The following is a 25,542-nucleotide window of genomic DNA, read 5'->3' on the forward strand; positions in this document are numbered from 1 at the left end:
CAAACCATACACCCCACAGCAAAACCATTGGGATCCTTCCCATGAGGGCGCCACAAAGCTGGCAAACTTCCTTGCTTCGTGCAAGGTGGCCGGGAGGAGTGCGGGGAGTTTGTCCGCACACAACCCGCTATGTGCCGCAGTCTCCAAGATCATACTGATTAGATCCGCAAAGTAACAGACAGCCCCCTCTTGGCAGAGCCCAAGGCGCCTCTCCGCACAGGCTCTCCGGTCCAAACACGGGTCAGGGCCCATTAATGTTAGTTAGTGTCAATCAGGTGGACGTCCGCCCTCACATCAGCCTCACGATGTCCCTTCTTCTGTTTCCCGCAGGCTTGCTTGGCAAATTTTAACGCAGCCTTCGCATCTGTGAAAAAGTTGGACTGCCCTTCGATCGACACCTTTAGCTTTGCCGGGTACAGCAGCGAATATGGAATCTGTGCTTGTAGCAGCATCCGTTTTACTTGGAGGAACTCACGTCTCGCCGCCTGCACCGCCGGAGTGAAGTCCGGGTAAAAGGAGATGGTGTTTCCTTTATGTGTGATAGTACCTTTCTCCCGCACCTTCCTAAAGATTATATCTCGGTCTTGATAATTCAGGAGTTTCGCTATGATGGGTCTGGGCGGGGCACCCACCGGGGGTCGCTGGCCAAGCGACCTGTGAGCTCGCTCTACCACAAAGACCGGGGAGAGGTGAGGATCAAACAGCTCGTGCAGCAATTCTGTTACGTAGGATTCCATTTTAGCCGTCGTCTCCGGTATCCCCGTAATGCGAAGATTGCTGCGTCGCGACCGAGCTTCCAAGTCCTCATTTTTAGCTCTGATGACCCTCAGGAGAGTATCCATGTGGAGCAGCTGTTCCTTCGTCTCAACTTGGAACTCATGAAACTCCAGTTGTCTGCCCTCCAAATCATCCAGGCGAGTCTCATGGGTCGACACCTGCGATTTGACGGAGTCCAACTGCGCGGTCGGGGCATCCAGCTTAGAATCGATGGTGCGCAGACTGGATCTCATTTCTAACATTAGGGATTTCAGGTCTCCCCCCTGGTCTTCCGTCTGCGGGTCCTGTGACCCCCTTCCCGCGGGTCCTGTTCCGCCTCGGTATGACGGGAAGCGCGCTTATTGTCGAAGTTGAGCTTCGGCTGTGTGGCGTCATGTTTACCCATAGCTGCCTCGGAGCAACAGGCCCAGTCCCGCAACTCCTCAACAGCGGATCACTCAATTGCTTGTCTTCTGCAGCACGGCAGCACGCTGCCACAGCAATTCTGCCGTATCAGTGACAGGGCCAGCCACAGCACTCTTCGCTCCTCCGAGCCCGCCAGATCCCCTTCGCACTCCTCCACAGCAAGGTCTCCTGACCCCCACAGGGCAGCGCTTCACCCAGGGCAACGCAGCTCTCCCCCCACACACCAGCTCCACACACACGGCAATGGAGGGGCCAGCAGGGTCGGTTATCCACTCTCCAGTGTGTCCAGCAGCAATCACCACCTCGGCGCCTCCAGGTACTCCCGCCACACCCACACACGAATATCCCCAATCCGCGGCGCCATCCCGGGCCAGCCAGCACCTCCGAAGGTCCCTCTAACGTTATGCCTCCACCGGCAGCAGGAGTCAAATTCCTCGTCCAGCAGGCCCACAGAGCGATCTATGCCGCCTGCACGATCAGGCCATGGGTCCGCCCTGCGTACAGTCACTCCTTCAATCAGCAACGCGGGGGGCCCACCAGTAACTAAGTTCTTTTTCCAGGCCTCCGATTCGCCCCCACCTTACCGGAGTAGTAAGCTGCAGCCGCACCTCCAGTAATCTTCGACCGGTTCCGGTCCGCACCGCAGCACCGGGCCTCACCGGCTTCGCCCTCCAGGCACCCGATCCGCAGCTCCTCCAGCAGACTCAGCCGCCCGGGCTCCCGACTTCCCACAGAGCCAGACCGTCCTCCAAGGGCTTCCCGCCTCCTCCGCCGACGGGCAGAGGCCGAGAGATCTCAGCGCCACGGCTCCAGGCCCTCGCCCAGGCCGCGACCACGGGCTTGCGTAATTTCCCCGCCCGTTCGGCGACTGCAGGCCACAGTTCCGCTCCTTTCCGGCGATGTAACCAGCTCCAGTCTGACGAGAGAACGCCCGGGAGGGCAGTGCTGGGGCCGCGATCTTATCAGCTCATGCCACAGCAGGTCTCGGCAGTGCGAAGTCTCCCCTTCTGTAGGATTTTAAAGGATTTATTTCCCGGCCGGCAGAGCTCGCTCAGAAAGCGGCCATTCCGCTGCGCAGCGGGCCACGCCCCCCATGAAGAATGTCACTTGGGGGCAACCCTTGGTGAGTGAGGGGACTCAAGAAAATAATTTCCTTTTCTTATATTCGGGGTATTTTTGCACATACAGTGGAAGCCCCAACCTTCTTTCCCTTGGTTAGGTTCACAGATCTGTCATCTACAGATCTTTATAAACTAAATAAGTGTTGGATGTTGAACCTAACGACTACCTCCACCTCCCCCCATTTTTTGTCTGTACTTTCTAAAAGTGGCATTTTTAGAATTGTGCCTTAAAATCCGCCTTTACAATTAATGAGGATTTTGAACTACATTTCCTCAGACACTAAACATGACTTTCCTACTTGCTCCATGTTGGACCTGACACCCTTGATGTGGGTTTCCCCCAACATTTTGCCTCCCATCCCCCTGTTTTGCTGTCTTTAGGACACAGTTTACCAATGCTAACCAGTGATAAAGGGTTTGTGCCCTCTCCTTTAAACATAACAATGACTTAGATCCAAAAGGCATATTTAATTTACTTGGATGTCCCTAGTAAAGTAGTACTACATGTACCCAGGGCCTGTAAATTGCGATTCTCATATTACCATGACTAGAGAATCTGTATTTCATTAAAGACACGGAGGCTGACATTAGGCATCATTCCTTTAATGCAGTCCAAGCAGCCGCTTACATCACAATATTAAAAGGTTCCAGAATAAAACAATAGCAACACATGAAAGGCATGAGCCATCAACAATCTGCCTCTTTTAAATGTGGAGGAAAATAAGTTCATGAAACTTGAAACATCAAAACGATCTTCTGATGAGCAGGATGAAGGAGAAGGAAGAACTAAGGTAAAACCAAAGGCCAGACGACACACAGTTAAGGAGCGTTACCTGAAAAGAGAAATAAGTACATATCTCTTGAATGTAAAAAATAATGTCAAGCTTATCAAGCTAAAAGGAACAAGAGATGAAACAAGCACTGTTAATAAAAAGTACAGTAATAAAATGTAACAAAAACAGGATTAAATCATTGTAAGACCACCAAGGGGTGGGATGGGAGGGATAATGTCAGCCTCCGTGTCTTTAATGAAATCCAGATTCTCTAGTCATGGTAATATGAGAATTGCAATTTCATTACAAGAACGGAGGCTACATTATGCATGTTGGTAGCTTTGTAAAACAACATCAGACATATGTTCAATAGGCTTGCAATAATGACGTGCAAAGGTGCTAGCATTTGACCAGTCAGCAGCTTTGAGAATGTCGTCCAACTTACCTCCACACCAGAGAGATTTACTGGCCATGGCACCCCTCTAAGGGAGTGAGCTTGAAAAATGTCTAAGTCAATACCTGCTAAACTCATAACAGTCTTAACCCATCTAGCAATAGAGGTTGAGGTTATGCCTTTGTGGAGTTTAACAAAAAATATAAGTAATTGGTTAACATCCTGAGGGCGAAGAGTAAACGTGCTGCGATCATACTCTCTCATGCAGTCCACAATGCAAAGTTTTGGACATAAATCAAAACGTGGGTAAAAGATTGAATCAGACAGTCTTTGTTCTTCTATAAATCCCAAATTTAACTCTGAACATGTTATGAGATCTATACGTAATCTCCAGGGCTTTGACATTAAAGACCCTTCTGCATGAGATTAGGCATAGTAGAGTAGCCAGCTTAATTGGGGAGAGTATTAACAGGCCAGTTATTGAAAAGATCAAGGATTAATTTGACATCCCAAAGACTTTCATATTTAGGTTTAGGAGGTCTTCTTAAACTAATGCTTTTCATCACTCTACAAATAATGACATTTTTACCTACCGTTTTACCATTGACCAGGACATGACCAGCAGAACTAGCCTATCTATAGCAATTGATAGTTCTATAGCTGAGGCCTTTATCAAATTGTTTAACAAGGAAGTTAACTATGTCAACAATAGGTGCTTCCAAGGAATCCAGGTTCCTTTCCAGGCACCAACATACCCAGATTCTCCATATGTTGTTATATCTGTAGTGAGTGCCTGGGGCCCAAGACTCTCTGAAGAGAGTTGCAGCCGTCGCCAAAAGTCCTGAGATTTCATTGGATCTCCTGAAACTCTTCAGGCAAGAAGGGTTAAACTCCTGTTCTGAATTAGGGGGTGAACTCCTCCGTCTACATCTGCAAGAAGATTCTCTAGGGTAGGAATTAAGATGGGGGGTTGCAAGCTAGTTCTAGAGTGGCGGGGAACCATGCTTGGGATGGCCAAAAGGGAGTTATTAGGACAAGGAAGCACTGATCCTGTCTCACTATCTGAAGAACTCTCTGGATCATGGCAAAGGCAGGGACTAAGTACACCTTGGCTCCATTCCAAGATTGTAGTAAGGTGTTGACTGCTAGAGCACCCGGGTCAGGCATCCAGCTGAAGTTGTTCTCCAGTTGAAAGGTTAGTCTGCTAGCAAATAAGTCTATCTCTAGAGGGCCCCAGATCTTGTTTAGGGTACTGAACACGGAAACATTCAGTTTCCAATTGCTGTAATCTAACAGGAATCTTGAGTTCCAGTCTGCAGAGATGTTCGATTTCCCCAGAAGGTATTCCGCTTTGAGAGCGATCTTGTGTTCCAGACAGAACATCCAAAGTTTCTTTGCTAGATTCGAGAGGCCCGCAGATTTGGTGCCTCCCAGACTATTTATATAGGCTACCGCTGAGATGTTGTCCATCTTTAGAATGACTGACCTCCCCTGGAGAGAGTGTTTGAAGCTCATGAGGGCGTAAAGCCCAGCTGTTAGTTCTAAATTTGTGGTGAGATGATTCCTCTTGTGACCAGTTAGCACCAGTGTTCTGATTGAGAAGGCAAGCTCTCCAGTCATGAAGGCTCGCATCTGATTCCAAAACAAACTCTGGTTTTGAACCGAAGATTGATTGTCTGTTCCATGCGTCTAGGTTCTTGAGCCACCAGGCTAATTCTGAATTGGCTTCTTGATCCAGACAGATCCGATCTCCGTACCAGAGGCCAGATTTTAGGGCTCTAGCCTTTATCCTTTGAAGGGCCTGATAGTTGAGGGGACCGGGAAAGATGGCTTGGATGGAGGAGGAGAGGAGACCCAGAAGTCTGGCGAGCTCTCTGAGATAAGTCTTGCTGTTTCAGGACGTGTCTTATTTCCTTCCTGATTTTGGTAATCTTTTTGGAAGGTAGTAAAAGGAGACATTTCAAAGTGTCTACTGTGACACCTAGGAACTTCAGAGATCTGGATGGGGACATAATTGATTTTTCTTTGTTTAGGATTAATTCTAAACTTTCTAGGAGATCCATCACAGTCTTCAGGTCTTTGGCTAGTTGTGAAGGATCTTGAGACATTATAAGAATGTTGTCTAAGTAAATGATTAAACGAATGCCCATTATTCTTAGAGATGAGGCAACAGCTCTCATGACCTTGGTGAAGCATCAAGGGGCAGAGGAGAGTCTGAAGGGGAGATCCTGAAATTGGTAAAGGTGATTTTTCCAGACAAATTGAAGAAAGGGTTGGTGGGATTCGGCCATAGGAATGGTGAAGTAAGCATCCTTTAGGTCCAGTTTGAATAGCCAGTCTTCCTCTAGAAGTAAATCCCTCAAGAGATGGATGCCCTCCATCTTGAATTGTCTGTAAACCAAATATTTGTTTGGTTCTCTTAAGTTTATGACAGGTCTCAACCTTTGTCTTTCTTATTTACAAGAAAGAGTGTGCTTATAAATCTTAAAGTTTCTAATGGTACCTCTATTATGGCTCCTTTCTGAAGCATAGAGGAGATATCCCCCTCTATTATTTTTTGTTGCTCTGGGGAGGCATGTCTCTCGGGAAAGAAGTTTGCAAAGGTATGTGTGTCAAATCTATCATAAACCCATTGAAGTGTTTAAGAACCAAGGATCTTGAGTGATAAATCTCCAATTGAGAAGCTAGTATTTGAGACTCCCACCCACTTTTTGGGGGGAAGAAGGAGAAGGGATAGGGGAGAGAGTTCTCACTTGCAGGGTTGTTTGAGATTAAGGTTCCACGGGATCTAAATCCTCTGATGCGTTGGCTTTGAATTGTCTAGGGGTAAAATTGAGGCACGTTGTACTGCTGATACCCTCTTCCGAAACCACAGAATCTTGGAAATGGCCTTTGAATGAAGCGGCCGGAAGAGAGGTCCCGTCTTCTGGCCCACCCAAAAAGGTTAGGATTGAAAACTCTGTGCATATTTTGCTGTGCCTTGTCCAGGGCGGTGAAAGTGGAGACGTATTTCCCCAAGGATTTAATGAGGTCTTCTCCAAAGAGTAAACCTTGTGGGTTTTGCGAGGGATCTTTATTCGCCATGTCAGTTAATTTGGGATTTATTTTAGTCAAAACGACTGTTTGTCTTTCTGCATTAATGCTAGTGTTGGCATTACCCAGTAGAATTAATGCTCTCTGGCTCAATCCCCTGATGAGATTGGTGTTGAGAGGGGTGCCATTGGTGTGGTTGTCTTCTGCGGAATCTAGGATTCTGGCTAATGGTCCTATTACGTCGAGAAGACGGTCTTGGCACCCTTTCAGGGATTTTTCCATCCCTTTTCTTGGATCACGTCCAAGTTTGAATAGGAATTTAATGAGTTCAGGGTCCAAATTGGGGGGTATAGCAGCTTTTATCCTCAGTAGAAGGTATAGAGCATTCAGCTCTAAGGATGTTACGAGTGTCCCTTTCTAAGAGGTTTCTTATCCATTTTTTAATGAATTTTGCGACGTGGTCCTGAAGGAACCACTCGGAACTTCTTGGGTGTTTCAGATTTATTGGGGAAAACATTTCTTCCCCTATGGGGTCAAGGATAAGGTCCTTAGAGGATGATGGGAGTTCCTCTTGTGGATTGTAAAATTCTTGATCATCTTCATCAAGTACATACTCATCAGATGTGTCTGAGGATTCTAAACCATTAGATTCGTTATCTCCCATATAAGAGCATTATGATATTTTGTGCCGCTAGAGACACCCAGATGTTTTGTGCCGCTAAGGACACCCAGATAAGTCGTGCCGCTAGGGACACCTTGGAAGTTCGAGGTGCGAGGACCTCCATTAGAAGTTGAGGTGCTAAGACCTCCCTGAATTGATGAGGTGCTAGGACCTCCTATATTGCTCTTATCGATGTTTTTACTTTTCTTAAGTCTTTAACCCCTTAATTCAGTGATCTTCTCAGAGTAGGGGTTTGGAATTTCTGAGATTTCGTCCTCATCAGAAAGTGACCTTTTAGAGGACATGATCTGACTTAAGGTCTCAAACATGCAGGACCTCAATTCCTTATGAAGGATTTTTTGCAGGGCTTCGTTGTCTATATTAGGAGTAGGGGCAGAAGCCTTGTCTGAGTCAGAGTCCGACATGGTATATAGAAAATGTTAACTTGTAAAAAGTGGTAAAGCCCTTTAATGAAAGATAATTAGGGAGGATTTCCCTTAATAATAGTGACAAGGTTTATAGATGAAGGAATGTCAAGAGAATAATTCCTCTCTTCTTATAATTAATTTTGTTTTAGAATGTTGAAAAGGACAGTTAAATGAGGATTTCCTGCTAAAACCCCCCTTTTTTTTTAATGAAGAAGTTTGTAAAATAACTACTTGCGAATGAAATCCAAAATAATAAAAGGTAGCGATGCAGAGCCGCGTTGGAGTGCGCGGCCTGCATCGGTGGAAAGAGGTGTTAACAAAGACATTAGGTAAGCTAATTATGACATGAGGAAGTAGAACAAGGATGAAATTGAAGAATAATCGTTTACACAAAATAAAATATTAAGGTTCGATTAAACATCTAAATTTCTTTCAATATATTCAAACATGAGAAATAGTGCATAAGCTGAAAGAAAAGGTAGGTTAATCTGGTCAGTCACGCAAGGATGGACTAGGGAAGAGGGTGTAGGGAGATCTCCGTAAATTGGAGATCAGTATAAAGGCAGTAGGAAGGGGGGGTAGGGTTAAGCCACACACAAGGGAACTTCAAAATAGAGATAAAAATGGTAATGAAGGAAAATGAACTTATCTACTTGGAGCCACATTTAAAAGAGGCAGATTGTTGATGGCTCATGCTTTTTATGTGTTGCTATTGTTCTAGTCTGGAACCTTTTAATATTGTGATGTAAATAGTTGTGGGCCTGCAGCACTCATTGTGCCACCCACTTAATGTGCCCTTTAAACATTTCTCAGGCCTGCCATTGCAGCCTGTGTGTGCAGTTTCAAACTGACATTTTGACCTGTCATAATAGACCTTTGGTCAGGCCTAAATCTTCCTTTTTAATACACATATGTCAACCATAGGTAGGCCCTAAACAACCACAGGTCAGAGTGCAATGTATTTAAGCAGTTTACTGAAAAACTCTGTCGTTTTTCAGTACTGCAAACTGCTTTGCCCATAGGATAACATTGAGTTAGCTTATTGCATTTAATAAGTGATAACTTTCAAATGGGAGCAGGTAGGAAGATTGAGTTTGCTGTTTAAAGCACTGTAATTCAAAACCTTCTTTTATGTTAAGTCGGGTTTAACGGCACAATTAACATGTTGGCTTGTTCTTGTCCTAACCATTTGGTGCCTACATCCTGTTTCCTGGGTCACATGACTACGTGCAGCTGGCAGTTGAGTTATATTGCTCCCAGACAGTAAGACAAAAGTATAGGTGTGGGCAGGATGAGGAGGAGCTGCCACCTAACACACTTACACATCACAAAGAGTTTCCCCGAGCACACTCACAAAGGGTTTAACACTAGTGTTTTGTGACCCCAGACAACCTGGTCCGGGGCAGGAAGAAAGGAAATTCCAAGCCCCTCTGAAGGTGGAAACCTACAGAAAAACCTTCTCCTTCAAAGTGAGCACCAGGTACAAATATTGGACCCTCAGATCTAACCCTTCAGTATACCTCTGGACCTATGGAAGACTTAGAAGGACCACTGTGCTGCTCTGCAAGAAGGACTGCTACTCTGTTGCCCTGCTGCCCTGTTGCCTGGTGAAGCACTGGACCAGGCAGTTAACGCTCCATCATGGGCGGCCTGAACTTGTAACTTTGTCCCAGTCCAGCCTGACCAGATAACCCTAGTTGGCGTTTTGTGAGCACAGATTTCACTTAAAATCTTCAACATTTCAAATCTCTGGTTCTACTGATTAAAATGTTGTAATTTTGGTCTTTTTCACTGTTTGAAGTGCTGCATAAATATTTTTCCCATTGCTTCTAAGGTAAGCTGACTACTTTTTGCCAAGCTACCAGAGGGTTAAGCACAGGTTAATTTGGGGTTTGCTTGTGATTGTGTTTGCTGCTCGAGTAGGGTTTAACCCCCCTCAACCAGTAACCCAGTTTCCAACACTACCAATCAAAAGTTATCACTTATTAAATGTAATATTATAACCCATTGTTATCCTATGGGACAGGTAGGCGTCACAGAAGTAAAAAACGAATTTTTGAGTTTTCCACCACCTGAATATATACAACTTAACAGTGCTCGTTCAACTTTTTAAATACAATGCACCCTACTCTATGGACTATCTACGGCCTACCTTAGGGGGTGACGTATATGTAAGAGTTTACAGCTTGGCAAGGGAGTTATTTTGCCAACTCGAATTGGCAGTTTAACTGTGCCTGCAGGCTGTAATGACAGGCCTGGGACTTGTTTTATCGGGCTACCTAAGTGGGTGGCGAAATATATACTGCAAGCCCACTAGAAACATTTAATGTACCAGCCCTCTGTATATGGTGTACTACTTTACTAGGGAATTATACGTAATTTAAATATTCAAATCTGGTGTAAGCCAAATGTACCATATTTTAAGGAGTGAGCACAAGCACTTTAGCACAGGTTAGCAATAGCAAAGTGCACAGAGTCCTAAGGCCAACAAAAACGAATTCAGAAAAATAGGAGGGGGGTAGATGGTGGAAGACAACCCCAAGGCTGACATGTCTAACAATGTGGAATTGAGATGGGTCGCAAATGTGACTACCAGATATCAGAATTGAAGATGGTGTCAAGGATGCCGTGGAGGATATTCCACTTGTGTGACAGGAAGCGATATCCATTTTAAGTTTCTGCTTATCTGTTGTTAATCTCTGCAATGTGGGATGTGGTATTTACTGTCTGTGTGGATTATTGCCACATCTGTTTAAGCACCAGAAGGGAGATCCACTTGGAACATAAACAAAGAAATAGACCAACAGAAGGTGAAAGTTTTCAGCGTTGTTCTGAATTCAAAGTGGCTGTGAGAAGCAGACGGCTGGAAGGAGATTGTTTCACAGTCCAGGAACCCAATAACTGGGATTGCCCCTCTCCCACCCGTGCCTGTATGGCCCTAGTTATCTGCATGAGTAGTGAAGAGTTGCAGCATGGGGGCTAGCTAAGGGTACAAGGGATTCAAGTGCTGACATTGGATAGAAATCATCTGAAGAACCTACCTGGATGCTGTTGAGAAACTCATCATGTGAGACCATTTGGATGGGCCCACAAAGCAGGAGGGGTGATTGGGCGGCTAAAGTTCAGCTCCACTGTGTTAGCTGATTGTTCCCCTTCTATACCTTGCTAAATGCCTTGCATGTTTGAATTTAATAATAGTGCAAGTTTGTCACCTAATTATGTGATGGAGTGAGTCCCTTGCTTTTACAATTGTGATTTGTGACCGGTTTTATCAAGTGAAAGAGCTGATGAAATGAAATACTAGCTTCCATGATTTGTGTGCGAAGGCAACTGGATTCGTTTGTCATGAGTTCTGTACATGGCCCATTGTAGTTTTTCTTATGTTAGCCTAACTGTGCAAGACACAGGCTGCATTAACTTTGCACATGTCACTCTATAAATGTTTGTCTTTGTGCAACATTGTATTTTCACACAGAACCTGCAATTTTTTTTTTATCTCATTCTGTTCTTTCGTGGGATTTAGTCTAAACACAGCCGACAAGGTCACAAAACAATGTCCTTTGTTATTTTGTTCTGGTCCGGCACTAGCACCTAGACGCGATACAAGAATGCAGCTGTTTATGAGCATGTACACCTTGTCATATAGGTATGCACAGTAATGTAACAAAGAAGGAGAGTGATTTTCTGAGAAGATCATGGCTGTATCTGAGATGTAGAACGCCCATCTGTGTATGCTCAGGTAAGGGTCCGATACTAATCCCAGAGATTTATGCTGTATAATCATTTTGCTTCTTTCGAAGAGGGGGCAGAGTAAGGCTAATCTGTCTTATAATATGCCAGGGCTTTTCATAATATACGGTTTACTAACTATGCTGATGGTATTTTTGCTAGGCAGTTGTTTTCTGATTGTGGCATGTATACTGCATTCTAGAGCACAATAGTTTAAATAAACATTTCAAAATTCGTTTGACTCTTTCATATCTTATTGTGGACACGTACGAGTGTGTCCTGTTACCGTGATCCCGGAGAGGGTTGGGGTGTCAATTCACTTGTCTCTCTGGATATGACTAGGAGGGCAAGTTAGACACTATAGCTAGTCGGACACGGGCTCATATTACTGAGGTGACAGGGTGACTTGGTCTTTATCTAGTGATGTTCTAGGGTCCCAAGCATAGTTCCATTCCGGAGCAGATTCCCTACAACAAAGTCTTTATCATGCTTTTTTTTGTATTCTTACATTTGGGCCTTATACATGTGGGTACCTGATTCTGAAGAAGAGCTGTGCCTGGTTCTTTCCGTTCTAACTTTTCTGTTGCTTTGCTATTAGGTTCTCTTTGATCCATGCATGTTTAACCTTTTCAGTTCTTATGTGGGTAGGTTTTGTTCTGACTTGGCTGTTGAAAACAGACTGGATGATGTTAGCGCCATATCAGCATCTGCCTGGTTGAGCTAGGGCACCTCCATTATGACCACTGTAGACCTCATTTGAGTGGCAGTAGTATTTATATTATGGTTTAATTTGTGTTTTGGGGAATTTTGACCTGGATACAGTGGTAATCTGTCCAGGTTTGTGGTGAAATGTCTAGTATGGTTCTTGCTTCAAGTGTGTGGCCTTTTTAGGTGGGTTGCTCCCTCAAACAACCTTTGAACAATTGAAATAAAGCAAGCTACTGAAGCGCATTAATAGAATCCTCTGAGCGGGAGCTATGTGTGGCAGCATGTTGGATGACTTCACAAACAATAAAGACCTTAGCTGACTGAAGCATACTGTTCATATGGCCTTCTCCCTAACCCTTGCCTCATAGGGGCCAAATAATCATGAGACAGATTAGAGTGTTTCTGAAAAAGGTCATGCAACGGCAGACTAAAAAACTCTGAACTGAGGGAATTCCAAGAAACATCAAGGATATAGATAAGGCAATTCTTGTGACTAATTGCTGTTCCACCTGCCTGTCTATTTCCATATCCCTGTTCAAGATCTGATATACAAATAGGGCGACGATTTAAAGGTCAGGGTGAGAGTGGGGCTGGCACCATGCTTCATTCGGAAATATCATGTCCCAATTACATGTAGGAATTCGGTGAAATACTACCCCCCCCCAGTGGTAAGCAGGGGAGTCCTACTTTTCAGAAGTGGACCTGACAAGTGCCTAGATACAGGCTCAGTATGAGCATTGCATGATTACTTTGACAATTTAAATCCTCAATCACTTTAACATAGGGTGAACGGTCTGTGTAAAGTAGTTTGTCAAGCATGTTTCTACTTGCTTCCATTAATATTAAGGAATGCTCCCTCCAAAGCTAAAGGTGCCCTACCTGGTAGTGTTAAGGTATATTCCCCCTGACCACTGTAACTCTGGGTGAAAACAGGCAGCTTTAACCACCAAGCAAATGGACCCAGTATGGACCTGTGCTGATGGGTTTGCTCCTGCAGGTTAGCATTGCATACGAACGTGCTATCGGCTGGTTATTGATTAGTTAGGTTGTCCCATGCTTTATAGATTGACTTTGCATGCTTAATTGCTAACTGCTACACGTGAGAAATAGCAGTGGTATGCACTAGTGAAGATCATTTTAGACCCAGGCTTACACAGATTATAAGAAATAATAGCAAAAGGTACAGTAAAAGAAATAAAAAAGGAAAGGCTTTTAAATAAATAAAATAGAATGTAAGGTGTTACGCATCGCCGAACCTGTGCAGGAGACCAGATGTGTAACTGGTGATAGTCTCCAGAATTGATGGTTTGAGTGCAACCATGCTGAAAGTTGATGAATGAGGATGTCTCTTGCTCTGCGTATGGCCTCTTCCTGGCTGCACTAGAATGCTAACCACTAGACACTGAGAAATTGAAGCGATGTGCTCTAGCGAGATACTAAAGGTGCCAGGCTAATACAGAGATGAAAAGAAATAACAGCAAAACACAGTCTGATTTGTCGCTCAAGGCAGTGATGTATAGTTTTCGTGAACGGATGAGCAAGAATTACTGCAAGCTCAAACTTATCCCTGATCATAATGAGAACTCTTGGAATCATAAGCACCATCATATAGCTTTGGAGAAAGGCTGTCATCCAGTCTAACATAAGGCCGCAGACAGGGAACTAGGCCCTCTCCTCATCCAAGGAATAAATTGATCACTCGGGGCATAGTGATAGATCACACATGCACCCACAGGAGATTGACCCCAGGCCTCGAAGATGGGAACACATTTGTCTTGGAGGATCTCCCTTTCGGCTGACAAGTAGAGATGCGTGCCTAGACTGTCTGCTCTGGTGTTGTCGATCCCCGCAAAAGCAGTGGCTAGCAGGTATCTTGTAGTGCACACACTCAGGTACACTATGCTAGCAGAGCTACGGGGAGTGGGTGTACCCTTTTTCCTTGATGTAAAAGTAGGCTTTGGTGTTGCCTGTGTGGATAATCCCCACCCTAAAAATTATCACTGATTAGAAGACAATGTTCTTGCCTTTGGAAGATTTGAAAGTCAAGAGTGTCACCTTGAATTCCAACAGTTTTATGTGCTGGACTTATCTGATTTGTCCCCACAAGGCACTGATGGATAGTCCCTGCAGTGGGCTTAGCACCCACACTCTGATGAGCTGGTGGTGATGGCAAGCTACAGTTATGACAGGAAACAGGGCCATCGTGCCAAAGGACTGGAACCAAAGATGGTTTTGCTGTGATGGCCTTTGACTGTTTTTCTCACAGATGTCTCAGTGCTTCGTCAGATGTAGTAGAAAGGAGTTGATGTGTGAATTGGCATGGGGTACCGCTCCTGCGCAGTATGCCTGAAGGTGCAGAAGCCTCTGGTACCATGAGTCTGAGATGGTCAGGAAAGGACCCACTGTCTGGGTGACAACTTTTACCCACTCTTGAAGATGGCAAAGCCATCCAGGGACGAATTTGCTGGAGTGTGTGTCCACAATAGACCTGAAATGTTTACTACGCTGGTATCCTGAGATCCCAACTGTTGGGCGTAAGAGACCAGCAGCAGATTCTCCTCCTCAAGGAAGTGGACCAGCAGAGCAGTTGGCAGGTTCTTCTATTCTGTGGTACAGTGAGCCGTTGGTATCATGGCAACCTCCTAAGAATTCTAGAGCCTGGTGGGCCTCTGGTGGTGCCAGCTCTGTTCCTCTTATGTTTCAGAAGGGACTCGAGTGTGTCTGAACACTGCAGAGGCGTTTGCCTTGTGTGCTTCTTCCTTCACCAAAGGTCACCATTTGCTGACGTGAAGGTGCTCTACTTATGAATATTTACTTGTTCAGCGTGGGAGCCAGCCTAGACTGCAACAATTCATCAGATGGCCTTTTTTGATCCTAAAGCCTAATAAATGGTCCTAACAGACCTATTACACTAAACTGGCCCCAGGATTTACAGATCTCGCAAGGATCGGTAATTCCCAGCACCTCATAATCACCTGGCACTTTCCCTACACCTGCCCACCCAAATCCACCTAGAGTCGATTTGACTTGTACATGGCCGAGGGGGGTTCATTGTCGCTGCAGTGGGAAAAATACCACAAGAGGCGACCAATATTATTTATTGTTTCAGTATCAATTCATTATGTATGCTGACAAATCCTTTACATTACACTACCCAAAACAAGATTCAAGTCCCTATGGCCCCCAATTCACTACAATGCAAACTGCTTCCACTCGACAGATGTGTGTGTGTGTGTATGTGAGAGAGAAATATATGATGATATAAGTTGCCTTGCTATACAGTAACTGCATTCTCTGACATTTGATAATTAAAGGGTGATGAAATGTACAGTTACTTGGCTTCACAGTGTAGTCTTATGTTGTCTGTTTGCTTTCAGATCCTTGATAAAGTGTCTGTTTCATACTTCCCGTGAGAAATAACCAGGTGTAAAAAAATTAGAGTCACCATGCCAGCAACTTTTTCACAAAATCTTTTTTTAAATTCTGAGAACAGTCGGTTGGACTAACCTTGATATCAGCTGATTCGTTGTATTAATTTGTTACCCTTGGAAACCCTAATTAAGTACCTCTGTATAAAAACTCCCCTGATATTCCCTCAGTTCTAGCCAAGCAAAAATGTTGCAGTGCCTGTTTCTTTTAGGCTTCGTTGGTGAGTTCAAATCTTTACGTTTATTAATTTTATACCTGGGGGCAAATGGACTCGTCTTTTAGCTGTAAAATAGAGAAACCACACAGAGGACAAATGCCACCAGTGCTCACACTTTCAAGAATGAGAGAACCTGTACTGTACAATTGAACAAGAGCTTGCCTTAGACTTTATTGTATAATAACCAAGTAGAGTATAGTCAAGCTAACCATTACAAGTACCGCAGATTGTAGTACAAATAATGCCAAAACAGGTTCATTTACATTAGTAAATCGGTGGTGTTTTTTTTATAAATGTTTTTATAATTTTAGAAGTATATTTAGTCTTTAGAAGTGAAGGCTTTTGCAGCTCCTCTATGCACTGTTCAGCCAACAATCAACACCCAATTGCACCATGGAATTTTTAGGTTGATGTTCATCTTGCATAGCAGGGTTTCTGTTGTAGGAAATGTTATTAAGTTGGGATGTATGTTTTTGCCTTTTTTTTTATTATTCAAAGGCACTGTCGGGCTGGTAGACAAATAAGTTGTTTTAGAAGAGAGCAAGAATGTAGAATCCACCAAAAAACAACAGAAGCCCTGTCTGTGTATTTGGCAGATGAGCCACCAAGTTAAACATTGCCTACTTTTGAAGTGGAGATGTAGGGGGGGCCCTGCTGATGGAAAATCCTCTGTCTCCACCCCTGGGTCCGCAAAGTTGCAATGCCTACTCTGCCAGTCTGAGGCACTGTCTGTCTAGGGGTCTTTCGTATTACCATAGTTGGTGGTGTTAATCCTATGGAATTCAGCCATGAAGAACCTGTCCGACTTATACTTGAAAGTTAACTAAAACGCCCCCTGCAAGTTAGGGGCAGTAAACCGGTGGAAACTGACGATGTAGCCCCAATTTGAAGGCCCATGTCCAGTCCCCCACATGGATTGTGGAAATTCTATAATGCAGCACAGGCATTGGAAAGCCTACCTGTGGGTGGGCCCTCTATTGTGGTGACTGTTACTTCATTTGTGAAAACTCCACCGCCCTCGGGAATAAGTTCCAAAAGTGGTCACATTTCTACCACCGGCGTAGTAGGCAGACATTACACGAAATAAAAATATTGCTTTCTGGTGGTAGATGACTCAGATTGGGAAACAATTTGTTTTCTTGTTGTCTTCCCACTACTTCATTGTTTGAAATACTTAATTTATGGGAATGATGTAATTTTGTGAATTATGGAAATTAATTAGTTGGAGTGACTTCTTGTACCCATCTTTAGATTATGTATGGGATAAGTACCCGCTACAATACATTATTGATAGTCACAGAAGAGTTCCATGATCATATAGAGGAACGAGGCAGAAGGAGGTACTTTTTTCCTTATAGTACTTGGCCACACCATCACCCTACCCCCAAAATGCGTAAATCCTTGGCGTGTTGCTCTTTCATGTGAAATAGATAGGGTGTTTGTAAACATCTAGAATAACATTTGAGTCCCAAGTGCAAATTTAAACAGTGGACTGTGTTCTGATTTGTCGTTAATGTTGGCTGATATAACTAAAAGGCATTGAGGAGTTCTGTGACCAAATAGAGATAAGAGGCCTGAGCTTAAATACCCTTCCATGTTCCGGGAACCCTGAGGTGATTTGCAATTATCATTTTGTTTTGTCAAGCTGTTTTTATTAAATTTAAAGGCTGCCTATATATTGCATTGTCAATGGTTCGTCAAGCCAATAGCAACAAGACACTAATGACAGTTTCAGGTTATCAAATAAAATTGGCGAAACACAACCAAATAATTCATAGCAAATAAGACAATATAACATTTCTTCAGTGTTGCGAATCTTAGACTGAAAAAAGTATCCTTTCCTTCTAAATAAAATATCTAAATTAATACGTATACAGATAAATTCGAATTGATAAAGAAAACCTCAACAAAACATGCATGGCTGGGTCAGCAGATGCGAAACATCTCAAAGTAGGAGTGATCACGTGGATGAGAGGCACAATTGAGAAGTACTTTATTCCCCCTAAGAGAAGGGGGGGCATGATGGAGCTATACCCTGGAAGAGATGAAGTGCTATAATTCGGGGGTGGCAGGAGAAGAGAGGGTGTCCCCTTGAGAGGAATTGTACCAAGGGTCCCCAGACATAGTCAAAACCTTTCCTTGTTTCATTCAGTTGTTCCATTGCTAGAACCTGCTAGAGTTGGGAGTGCCATTAAGGAATCGATGAGGCTTCGAGTTTCTTCCATGCTGCAGCCACGTTCGCCCCCAAACAGAGTCATATGATAGCATGATCTCCCATGGCCCGGTGTTTTAGTGAGAGGTCTCGGAGACCCAGCAGGACACATTCTGTGATATCTGGGATCAGGCAGCCCAATATCTCCTTTAACTGCAACAGAATTTCGTTCCAGTAGGGTTGAATGGAGGGGCAGTCCCAACAGTTGTCTAAAGTCTCCAAATGCAATATTTTGAAATATAGATGGAGTATTTTATTTTGTATAATATATGGCCCTGTTGCCTCAGGTTGTGTCCTTTTCATTCCACTTTTATGGTTGCTGTAGTGACCATGTTGGTATACCTAATGTGGGATACTTTTTGCCAGGCCGCATCGCTGAGTCTGCGATGCGGCGAGCGCAAGGTAAGTGGTTATATTTATTTTTCTATTTTACTTTCCCTATCGAGTCATCTGTGCAGTTCCCCCCCCCCCCCCCATCTGCCCCACCCCACCGCTGTTACCTGTGCCTGCCACGCCTGATGGTTAGGGAGAAGCAATGCAGGGGCTTTGGAGGAGAAGTAATGGGCAACAGAGATGAGCAAAGAAAAGTTTCTGCATCTATAAAAAACAAAATTGACCAACCTGGCAGTCTTCAAATATATCCCAGATTCCACAGGACAATACTGTGAAGACTAGTTGAAATTATTTTAATAAACCTATCTGTGATGCAAATCTGACTAGCCATCAATCATCCCATACACTCTTGATCACTCTGCTCCACTGATGTTGAATTTGATCTCTTTCAATCAAGTTTCTGAGGAGGATAATTCCAAGTTACCCTCAACGTTCAAAGCACCCAGTCTATCAGCAGAACTATGTCCTCTATCCTGCCTGAAGAAAGTGTTATAATCGATAACCAATGACCTGACCTCCTTGACTGACTCATCTTTCAATAATTATAGTCCCTAGTCAACCGAAACACAGAATTATCAACCCACTTCTGAAGAAGCCCCAGTTTTTTGTGAACCATTGTCCAATCTGTAACCTACAATATCCTTATGAAATTATCGAAATTACAGCGACAGACCACCAGCAAGAATATGTGGAACAATATCCGCTGTTACACAATGTTGAACCAAAGTTCAGGCCTGCTAAGGGAACAGTGTCTGCTCTGGTGGACACCAGAGAAGGATTCCCCATTACCCTTGATGAGTGTCAGCAAGCTGCCTTGGACCTCCTTGAACTCTAAGCAGTATGACACTGTTGCTCACAAAATAATCTGCAGACAAAGCTGTAGAATTGTGTGGTGTTTCTGAGAATGCTCTAAACTGGATCAGTTTATTCTTAAGTGACCAAACGAATAGGTATCCCAAGATCTCCAGAATTTTCCTCTTGAGGACTAAAATGCGTATACATCAAGGGTCTATATTCTACCCTCTACTGTTGAACGGTTACATAATTCCCTTGGTACACTTGCTAGTCCACTATACGATCCATTTCCTTATACATGCAGAAGACAGCGAAATCTATCCCACGTTGAAAATAATTTGGTGCTTGTCCAGTGTCACCAGTTAACTATTTTGAAAACTTCCTGTGCCTTAACAGAGAAAAAAAAACTTCTTGTCCTGAAAAGGCCTGAAAGCACTTCTTTCCCTCTTAACTTGCTTACAGCAGAAAATGGATAGCTGAGTGACTAAGGTTAAGATGAGAGTTCAAGCATGTGATGTCCCAAGCAATTAAAAAATACATGATGTCACATTGGCATTTTGGTGAGCCAAAGCTTTTTGTGACTCACCAATGTGTTACCACCTAAACTAGGGAGAGACCACATCCAGGTTCTATATTATGCGGATTACACAGTAAGACCGAACCACACAGCCTCTAGCTACAAAAGGTGTCTTGACTGGCATGCAGTATTTTGCACTCAAAACAGTTTGATGAATAATGAAGTACGATATCTTAAATTAAGTGTAGTACACATGCAAAGTGTAGATATGGTTAGGATTTTAATATCCAAGTTAAGTAGGAAAATGGGCAAATCACCTTTGTTGTAATTAAAATATTTCCAGGTTTGGGAGTGGGAGTAATTGAAGCTGGTTACACATGTTTCAGGTTTTTTTTAACCTTTCTTCTTTAGCATTTGTGTACACAGTGACTAGTACTGGTGCTTTGAACTTACTATCACAATCCAATGTGGATCTTTTCAACACTGGAGTTTAATCTAGAGTAAGATTCCTAATTACAATTTGTGATAGTGAATCTTGAGATGCAAAATTATTGCAGTGAAGTAAGATTCATCTCCCTTAACTAAAGAATTTGCACCCTCAAAGTAGAGAGACTGACACAAATCAGATAAAAATGACTTATTAATCTCCTTATTTTCTACTAAAATTCTACCATCACTTTTCCCAGTGGTCAAAATTATTCTACAAGTTTAGACATTTCTTATTCTATGAGCCAGGAGTTTACTAGTCAATCAATCGATTTTGACTTTCTTCAATTTTATAAAATAAAATTATACCAGTGACATGTTATAAAAGAGTCAAACATGATTGTACATAAAATGACATAACTAGTATAAAGGATGTCAAAAGCCGGCAAACCACATAATCATTCTCTAACATGCAGCAATATGAACCCTAATAAGAAACTTTGACACATTAAAACAAACTTGATGTGTAGCTAAAAGTTGTGAATATAAAAAGGCAACTCTGGCCTTATAAAAGTCCTAACTTTAAATAAAAAGAGGATTTAGGTACTTATGCCGTAGAGATTTCTAAAGAGGACATATCAATACAATGTGCAAAATAACCCATTTAGAGAACACTTCTCATACATATGTGGGTGGTTCAGAATTCTTAAACCAGGTGCCCTCGGGACAGACCAACTGATGGATAAAGCCCAACCTAAAATTGGTCAGCAAACGACACTGGTGAATAGGCAATTCAAGGAGAAGATATGACTCTATCCCGGGAACTGTTTTTAACATTGCATATGATTGAAATGATGGCTTAGCCCGAGCTGAGGCTTCCATCTCAACAGCCACTCTATGGTAAAATGCAACTCTTAACCAAGCAATGTCTTGTTCGATAATTCACTGAGGATTTAAAAACAGCTCTGGTCTCCCACGGGCTTTAAAATGCTCTTTAACAAAGACCAGCCAGGTAATATTGAACATATTTACCGGCTGCCTGCAATGATAAATGACTGATAAAAACCTCCCCTTTAAAATATTTAACACAAATATCTTGTTAAGGTTAGTATATTTATAGGTTAGTCTAGATTTAATATTCAGACGTCCACATCTACTTAGCTTGACAATAGATACGCTTCAAGGTACACACATAGTATATGTGCTACAATGTTCCAGAGTCGGTATTCTAGAGATGACATTCTTGAAGGCCGATATTTTTTACCTTAATATTCTAACATACAATACTTACGGAAACTAAAACTTTTCTGCAGAGAAATACCTTCAGTTCTTTCCTAAATATGGTTCCAGACTACCCTGAACTCAAAGTGGGATCAAGAAATTGAGGGGCATAATTATTAATGGTTTGGCTTTGGTCTTGTGCCACACAAGGGGACGAAGGGTGACGCAAAACCTAAAAAGATATTTACCCTGCCATTCAAGGCCACCATGCATGGCCCTGCGTGGCTTCGCAAATCTGGAGTGGCGCATGGCAGTGCAAGTTGCAGCCTTGCTTTACTCTGTCCCCGGAAGGCATTCCATGGGTAGAGCGTGGGTGTTCCCACGCATCGACCCATGGATTTTGGCGCATTCCCAGTCGTACCATGAGTGGAGGAGCTGGGAATGCCTCAAAATGCTTCGCCTTCCCAAGGGATGGGTAGCGAGGAGATATAGGTTTCTTTCTCCTCCTTTTTTCCTCTTTCAACGTGTGCTGCATGAGGAAAACACCTCCGATAAAAACAATCCTGTCTGCAACGAAGGCACCCTCGCACCATGGTGGAAGGATGCCTGTATTGGCGCTAGGCAGCAAATAGTGCGGCAGTGTAGGAAATGACGGGAATGTGCCATATGTTGAATATGATTGATTGATTGATTGATGGGAGACTTATATAGCGCTGCTATCACCCTACGGGCATCTTGGCAATATGGTGCATTCCTACCCTCTCCCTGTCAAGCAGCGCAGCAAGGTGTCTTATGCTGCATTGTGTGACATTTTAATACCTATTCCCCTGAGTATTTTCTCCATTAAAATAATCTATGAATGTTTCATCATGAAGAAGTGAGGTATTAGGTGTCCATAGTTTTCCAGATGGACCTGGACATATAAGAATTCCACAGGATTAAATAGGGACTGTTGAGGCTCAGTTTTCACCAAAATGTCTGTACTGCGGACTCTAATCATGAGATCATTAGAAATTAAGAACAAATTTTATTCTAGAATAAATGTGCACTGACAAGTAGAACGTGTGGTCCTGTTCTACTGAATGCTTTAGTTTTCTCGCAATTATATTATAAGCATTGGAATAGCTACAAGCATTGGTTTATTTATACTAAATTGCTCCAAGGAAAGAATTAGATCTCATCCAAGCATCTCATAACCCTTATAATGTTGGCTGCAGTTATGACCCTTTATCTGTAATTTAGGGAGTACTAGCTGTTAAAACTGCCATTCAAACAAAGATTCCTGGATTAGATGTATTAATCCTTACAATCACCATCACTGTCCTTCACCATGATGTGGGATTCTTGTAGCAGGACTTTACTTTTATTTTCCTAATCTGACAAACTATAGAACATTTGAACCATTTGTAGGTGCTCCAAGGCCCTTAACATTTCAAAGACAGCAGAAAGAGGGGCATGGTTTAATAGTGAAGGTAACATAATACACAGTATGCTCAATATAACATTAAAATTGCACATAAAATAGCTCACTGCCTTAATTAGTTCTACTACTACATAAAGTGTTTGATATAACAAGAGGGGAAAGATACACACATATGGGCCAGAGTCTTTAAACCAACTGATATCCTTCCATGGACCAGCTCAATGCCTACACAGTCAGAAAATTCCTTAATTGTCCCTAAGCGCAGTCTTAAATCCAAGTGTAGTAAGGACTTTTATGTGGTGGGGTCTGTTTGTCCTGTTGAATTCACTTCTCCAATGGCTTAGTGCATTACTCTGTCTTTCCAAGTTTTAGGCAGGTTTGAACTCCCATCTCTTCCAAACCATTTCTGAGACTGGCACCAAGAGACCTCTGTCAAAGTAGTGCATCCCTTACAAGTGTCATTACACACCCATCTCTCCAACACATACAAAGTGACACAACACCACAGCGGCTTTCTCTTCCTCTGTCACTGGACCTCTCTTTGCACATTTTGGATGTTTGTGGCTCCCCTGGTGTTCTTCTGCTTCTTCCCTGCCTCTAGCCCCAGGTTGCACAATCGTTTGAGGTTCTTTACGTCGTGGCTCCTTTCATTTGTCTCTTTGAGGCTGTAAACAGACTCTGCTACATTTATATTAGACTCCTTGCACATAACTATCACACTTCTGTATCTCAAAAATGTAAGAAGTACCGAACATCACAATATCAGAGTTGAATATTGTAGGCAGGAAACCACTATCAACTTGTGTTTCTTCTGGGATCCCAGCGCAGCAGACTGGGAACGGAAACCAGCCCTGACAATTCCGCTCGACCGGCCCCTGGGAGGTCAGGGGGGGCTTGGGGGTTGTGCTACTGGCTGGGTTGGGGTGCTAGTGTCCAGCATCGCTGCCGCTTTTCTTACAGGGGGCCGATATTGCAAAACGTATGCAAGACCAGCCAGGGCCGGCTTTAGCGCTGGTGGTGCCCGGTGCGACCATCACTTTTGGCGCCCCCACGTCCCATGACCACCTCCTCGGATTCTCCCACTACCACCTGCAGAAGTGCCCTTCATCTCTCCTATCATAAGATATTGCTAAACAGAGCGCCCTCCTGAGGTCACAACGCCCCCCTCCACAGGTCAGCGCCCAGTGCAGCCGCACCAGTTGCACTGCCCCAAAGCCAGCCCTGAAGCCAGCCCCCAGTAACAAAACCGGCCTCCAGGGGAAAAAACAGCCCCCACCCTTCCGTTCCACCGAGAAAATGCCCTGCGCCCCCTACGGGCAGTCCGGTTCTGGATCCTAGTCGGGGTTTCATCTTCAGCTGAGCTTGTTCCACTCCCACCAGACACATCCTACTGTTTGGCTTTAGAACACTTTAATCATGAATTCGACCTTGTAAGTCTTTCTATTTTCACTCTGGGGCATGGTTTGAAGGGTCTCCGCAGGGTTTCTTCTCATCCATACACTCCTGTGCCTCCTCAGTCCTCTTCCTCTCACCTTTTGATGACTTACACAGGAATCTTGTCCAAAGTTTTAAAAACTCGACCCTTCTGTGCTATCGTGGGATAAGGGCTACCTTTTGCACTCTTCATGTAAAATATAACCGGAGTCCTCAGCAGAAAAAATGAAAAAGTATCTCATGTTGAAGACCACTTGCTTGGGGAAGGAAAATAGGAGCTCCTGCACGCCATTGCTGGGTAACTGTCTGGTTACGCGTCCCAGGTCCCCACCGTCATTCCTAAGGGCGCCCTGCATCTCCAAAGTAATTGTTGCCTCTGTGTTAGGGGGTATACTGCAGGCTGCCTATACCCGTGTCTGCAACTCTTGCACCAGGGTTGGGCGCGATTCCCAGTACACACGCCATTCCCAAATCATCCCGTGCACTCTTACCTCAGCTAAACATCCCTGTAGTGGATCTCATTTCACCTTGTGAGCTAAACCCTGCCTCGCAAAGTGTCCCAGCTCTGTATTTGGGGTGCTACCATTTTGAGAGCTGACTTGGATAGGCAGAAACAAGAGCTAGATCAGTTGTCCCTAAATCCTAGTGCACTCCACTCTCCAGATCTCAGTTGTGAGTCCGTGGTCTCCAAGGTGCAGCTCACTGATCTCCGTCACTGTGGTTAGCCCAGTGTCCCGATGTGCCCTACTAACTTACAAAAGGAGTCACTATCATGCGCACTCCCGCTCCTTCCCCAAAGGTATCCATTACCTACGATCCTGCAAACTCCTTTGTGAAACATTTCCCAGCCACCATGCACACCCCAATTTACTGAAGTTTTCCCTTCCTCCGCCGAGTCCTTCCTGTTCTCTTGAGTATAGGGGTAGATTGTTCTAAGACCCCCCACCTCTAAAAGCAGACTTAGACTAGTTGTTGTGCCACCCTCCTGCTTCCAAACATGGCTCCATACCTGCCTTCCAGCCCACTTGGCTCCAAAATATCCTATTCCTGGTTGACCTGCTACCCCTATGCCAAGCAGTCCCACATCTGGTTCATGAAGCACAAGATCTTGAAAGATAACCCCTGCTCTACCCCTTAACACCACAGCACCACTCCTGGCATCTCACCATGTGCCTTACACCTGCCATGATCCCATACCCTGATAAAACCACTGCGCCATACGTAGCATCCTGAAATACCCCTCTCACTCCTACATCACACTGGCCAATACTTTGTGTCCTGCTATGCCCCTTTCAATTCCATACACGGTGTCCTACCATACCCAGCAAACAGGATCCCAATTATCATCTGGGGGTCCTGATGAAGTCTAGAGTTGTCTGTAGAATGTTGTATTATTTTGCCCTGTTTGATTATAACTAGTTTTCATTTAAAAAGCTTCTTACCACT

At 43.9% G+C, this 25,542-nt stretch overlaps 1 protein-coding gene across 1 annotated transcript in view; it reads left to right on the forward strand.

Annotated features, from left to right (window-relative positions):
- Positions 1-15,547: 15,547 nt before the first annotated feature.
- Positions 15,548-25,542, forward strand: part of LOC146789729 (chymotrypsin-like elastase family member 1) — a 127,803-nt gene continuing 117,808 nt past the window's right edge. Inside the window, exon 1 of the mRNA XM_085632060.1 lies at positions 15,548-15,678. Coding sequence (XP_085488186.1) covers positions 15,645-15,678 — 34 coding nt within the window. The 5' untranslated portion in view covers positions 15,548-15,644. The remainder of the gene's footprint in view (positions 15,679-25,542) is intronic.

This window comes from Triturus cristatus, chromosome 10 (genome assembly GCF_964204655.1).
Source record: "Triturus cristatus chromosome 10, aTriCri1.1, whole genome shotgun sequence".
In the NCBI taxonomy this organism is placed as follows: domain Eukaryota; kingdom Metazoa; phylum Chordata; class Amphibia; order Caudata; family Salamandridae; genus Triturus; species Triturus cristatus.